This window comes from Oxyura jamaicensis, chromosome 3 (assembly GCF_011077185.1).
Source record: "Oxyura jamaicensis isolate SHBP4307 breed ruddy duck chromosome 3, BPBGC_Ojam_1.0, whole genome shotgun sequence".
NCBI classification, from domain to species: domain Eukaryota; kingdom Metazoa; phylum Chordata; class Aves; order Anseriformes; family Anatidae; genus Oxyura; species Oxyura jamaicensis.
Window position 1 is genome coordinate 30565575 of NC_048895.1, and position 4927 is coordinate 30570501.

The 4927-nt window shown below is 53.2% G+C and overlaps 1 protein-coding gene across 1 annotated transcript; it reads left to right on the forward strand.

Annotated features, from left to right (window-relative positions):
• The first annotated feature begins 6 nt into the window (after window positions 1-6).
• Window positions 7-3452, forward strand: SIX2 (SIX homeobox 2). Its single transcript, XM_035322358.1, has 2 exons — window positions 7-107; window positions 2245-3452. Exon 2 carries the CDS (start codon window positions 2297-2299, stop codon window positions 2546-2548), a length of 252 nt encoding a protein of 83 aa, XP_035178249.1. The 5' UTR covers window positions 7-107; window positions 2245-2296; the 3' UTR covers window positions 2549-3452.
• The last annotated feature ends 1475 nt before the right edge of the window (window positions 3453-4927 follow it).

Consider the following 4927-nt stretch of genomic DNA (forward strand, 5'->3'; position numbering starts at 1 on the left):
CGCGAGAAGCGGGAGCTGGCCGAGGCCACCGGCCTCACCACCACCCAGGTCAGCAACTGGTTCAAGAACCGCCGGCAGCGGGACCGAGCGGCAGAGGCCAAGGAAAGGTACGGCCCCCCCGCGCCCGCGGCCCACGGCCCCGCTGCTCTCCCCCGGCTCCACGGAGGCCGCCCCGACGGGGTGGAGGCGCCGCGAAACATACGGCCCGGCGCCGTGGGTGCCTCACGCGTGTCCGGGATGAGCAGAGGGGAAGGAAGCCCCCGGAGAGGCGGCCGGACCCCTTGATCAGCCGAAGGGCAGCCGAGGGGGCGGCGGAGCCCGTCCCGTCGGGGCGCGTCCTTGCGGGCTGCCCGCTGCGAAAAGGGAGCGGCGGGGCGAGGGAATAAGGCGGGAGGAGCGCTGCGAAGGGAGCCCCCAAAATGTGAGCCCAGCAGCTAGGCCCGCTCACAGGCAGACGGGGAGGGAAGGCAGAGCTCTCTGCCCTTGCTCGTGAAATCGCCCCTCGGCTTCACCACCCAGCGCGGTGCTCACGCATGCATATTTACTATAATATCTCATACCGATCGTGACTCCGGGACTGTGTTTTTCTCGTTAAATTGAGGGAAGGGGGCGTTAATTGCCGACAGAGGTTAATGCCTACATACTCGGGAGGACTTTGCCGTCAGCCGGCCCTGTGACTTAAAGACGGGTAGAGGAAGTGAAAAGTGTGTCCCAGTTGCGCTGCGCCTCCTTCCCAGCTTGCTCGACCTGTTCGTATGGCCTGCGTGGTTAATTAACAGAATATTAGAAATCTCCCGCACCTCCGTGCCACGGAGGACACGGCATTTTGCTTTTCTGCCTATCGGGGTTTGGAAAAGGCGAGCACCGCGGCCGCGCAGCTGTGCAGCCCGGCAGGTTTGGGCTCCGCACAGATTTGCTCCACGCATTTCCCCAAACGGTACTAGCGCTTTAATTTTCTTTCAAATCACCGCAAGTGTCGGTTTTACGAGATGTTAGAGATCCTTTTTTATTGCTGATAGCAGGGACTCACCTTCGCATATCCAAAGGAAATGAAGGTTACACTTATTCCATTCCTTTTTTTTTTTTTTTTTTTTTTTTTTTTCCCGAGGAATCAAATTTTAAAGGTCTCCAGAGACAAATAAGATTTTTGACATTGAAAAATACACTCAACCTAATATTACACTCCAGGCGTTGGAAAACAGACCGTTCCTGGGATTGCCATTCGCTCAAGCAACTTGTTCAAGCAGAACTTTCTTTTCGATTTGTTGTTGTTGTTTTTGTTGTTGTTTAGCTGCAGTGTGTCTGAGGCCACATCCTGCGGCCCTTACGGAGCAAAAAATGTCGGCGCAATGGCCACCCTTTCCCTCGAGCAAATCCTGCGGGATTGGGCCCCTTTGCCAGACAGCGTGTTCAAGGCTTTCGCAGCTTTTGAATCCACTTAAAACGCCTTTCAGGCAGTGCTGTGTCTACAGGGGTGCTACGTCTAAAAGCCGAGTTAGCCTTGACGGGACGGTCGCCCTCACCCCATCTCACCCCTCTTATTTTAAAATATATATATATATTTATTATTATTATTTTATGTTTTGAACGGGCTTGGCAAGCCTCCAGCGATTTCTCAATATTTACCCGGGGGTGCCTCCTGGCACACCGTGCCGCCTTGCCCAGCCAGGTAGGCGGCCGGGGCTCGGGGCTCCCCCCGCAGGGAGTGTCTCCCCCCCCCTCCTCCCTCCAGGGGTGTGCTCTGCTCCGGGAACGGCGGCCCAAGGGGGAGCCCGAGCAGCAAGGGCTCGGGAAATAAGCGAGTTAGTTAACTCTGTTTGTTCGCCGTATCTTCCATATCGGGCTATGCTTTGAGCTTGTGTCGAGGGGGGGAGAAATGTCCGGTTACTTAAGCTGATTCTGGGCCGCCTCGCCTCGTCCTTGCTTCTCTTCAGCTCGGGGAGCAGTTTTCAAGTGTGAAAACCTTTTTTTTTTTTTTTTTTTTTTTTTTAATGCCTTCCTCTTCCCTTCCTCCCGCCCTTCCTCCCCACGCCGTGTAAACGCTTTGAGATAGACGGAGGCAGAAAATTACGTTTTGGCAAAGTGACACTTTCCACCAGGCTAGTGGGAGACTCTTGTTTACAAGCTCGGCAGCCCTTGGCCTTCTGTGCCAGACGAAGAGGCCTGGGAGGTTTGCAGAGTTTGGGAAGCCGCCGGTCCCGTATCCCCCGGGTGACTTCCCTCCCTCTTTTGTGTTTCCTATAGGGAAAACAACGAGAATTCCAACTCCAACAGCCACAACCCGCTCTCGGCATCAATGAACGGAAATAAGACAGTTTTGGGGAGCTCGGAGGACGAGAAGACGCCGTCAGGGACCCCGGATCACACCTCCTCCAGCCCCGCGCTGCTGCTCAGCTCCAACCCCGGGCTGCAGCCCCTCCACGGCCTGGGCCACCCCCAGGGCCCCAGCGCCATCCCCGTGCCCAGCACCGACCCCATGCACCACCACAGCTTGCAGGACTCCATCCTCAACCCCATGTCATCCAACCTGGTCGATCTGGGCTCTTAAAACCGTGTACACGGCCCCTCCTTCGCGCCTCCTTTACTCTTATATATATTTTTTTCTCCTTAATCTTACCAGAGACTTTTTGAAAGCGATGACAAACTCCTTAGTGGAAGTGTTGTGTGCCTTTTGGCAGCAGGCTGGCTGCAGGTTTGGAAGGCATTGGACTTGGCTGTGGGCAGTAATGGTGTAAAAAGCCTGGAGGGTTGCTTAAAGTTGGTCCCAGGCGGGGACGGGCTGTCGGACAGGGCCTGTGGTTTTCATGTCAGGCCATAATGCGGTGCGGTGGGGCAGCTCTTCCCAGCCTTGATTTCCCAAATCTCTCGGTGGTGTTGCTCAGTCGGCCCGGTCTGTGGGTGAAGAGGCACATTGTAATTTTTTTTTGGGGGGGTGGGGAGGACGGGGGAGCGCAAGGCTGCTGTTTACATGCCTGTTGGGAAGTTTCGCATCGCTCCCGCTATCCTATTGTAGTTATGTATCTGTGGCAGGTGTACGATGTACAATTTCAACTAAGAATACAAAAGTTGTAGTCAAGTTATAGCAGCGACACGCTCTAGGCAGACTCTGTAACCTTCTTGTAGCTGATGCTATGCAGAGAGGCGGCTTCTTCAGCCTTGTCCATGTGGTGCTTTCGCCATTTGCTGGGTGGGAAAGGAAGCGATGGCCCGAGCCCGGCCCCAGTAGAAGGCGGGGGGGGGGGGGGGGGGGGGAAGGCAGGTGCTGTCCGCGGCGTGCACCGGGGGCAGGAGCGGGCTTTGAGCGAAGAGGAACTGCTGCTCGAGTTTAGACCTAAACGACAGTATCAACCGCAAGTCACCCGATCTTAGTTTTGTTTATTGTTTATATTATGTGAATACATTCTTTGGAAAATATTTCTGCTTTTATTTTATAATAAAATTTAGAAATCTAACTCGGCGTGCGCTTGCATCACTCGCCGGTGGGATGCGTTTGGGCTCAGTCCGGCTGGCAGCAGACCCGCGGGGCTCGGGCAGCCTCGTGGCCCCCTTGGGTGGTAGCCAACGCCGGAGCCCCCTCGGTCCGGGGCTCTCCCCGACCCCGCCACCTCACCGGGACGGGGACCGGTCCGCTGCGGCCGTGGGTCCGTCCCTACCCCGGTGCACCAGTGGAGGAGAGGCAAGGGCCTGAAGATGCCTCCTACAGAGCAGGAGTTTGTAGCAACGGGAATGCTCTGCTCTTTTCTTTTTTTTTCTTATTATTTTGTAGTTTAGGGTATTTCTCGTAAGCACGGGGTGGCAAAAGAGGCAGGCACGTTGCTTGCAGTTTTGCATCGTTAAGGGATCGAAGCTAAGGCTGGTTTCTTTATGGTGACGGGCAGGGTTGGAAGCCGAGCGAGGCAGTGCCGTTTGGTAGCCTGGTGTCGGGCTGTGCTTCGTTTCACCCACGGTGCCTTATCCTCGCCTAGCAGCTCTTTGCTAGAACCCCAACACAATATATCATCCTATTGAAAGGTTCCTCCGAGGTTTTTTTTTATGCTTATTTCCTCCCCTAAAATGATTTTCTTGTGAAAAATAAGCCGAGAAGATGATATGGCTTCAAGCGGGATAGAAATATGCTTAGATCAGCAAAGAACGTGCCCAGGTTTCAGACGCTGGCTGCAGTTTCAATCAGCTAGAGTTTGGTGTGGGCAATGTCCTAATTTGAAATAATCGGGGGCTGGATTAGCACCTGCGTTTGTGGGTGTCCGCTAAAAGCACTGTTCTCTGAGGGCCCCGGTAAAGTCTCTAGCACTGAGGGTGTGAATTTCAGTAAGGGGGAACATCGGCCTCGAAAAAGACCCCTTTTGCTCCTGATTATAAATCTAGTATCCTCGTTATGCTGGGGTTCAGTGGGGTAAGCAAGATATTGCATCCTTACAGAGGAGAGGGTACCTGGGCTACTTGGTATATTCAGGGTGATGCTTCTACCATTCCGGCCCTTTGGGGTATTTTTCGAGCGGCGGAGAAGATGCTCCTGTTGCCTCTGCTGCGGGAGCGTACGAGTGTGTTCGTGCGTGTACACGAGTCTAAGAGGCAGATTCTGTTATTCCGTTGAGGGCCATCTATAATTTTAGCTATTTATTTTCCCTTGAAAATAAACATTTCGCGTGTATATGAATCACTGCTTCCTAGGGCTACAAAAGTTCCCTGCTCCCTGTACGATAACTCATGCAGTGGTGCAGTATTGCAAAGAATGAATGAATTGGCTAGTTAATTATTTAGTATTTTTAGAGATAGAAGTAAAGTTCGGGATCTGCAAAGAAAAGCAGAAGGTCTGGGTTAATAAAACGTGGCCTCGAAACCGAAATGAAGCCTTAAGGCTTTGCCCGCTGGAGGAAAAGAAAAAAAAAAAAAAAAAAAAAAAAAAAAAAAAAAAAAAAAAAAAAAA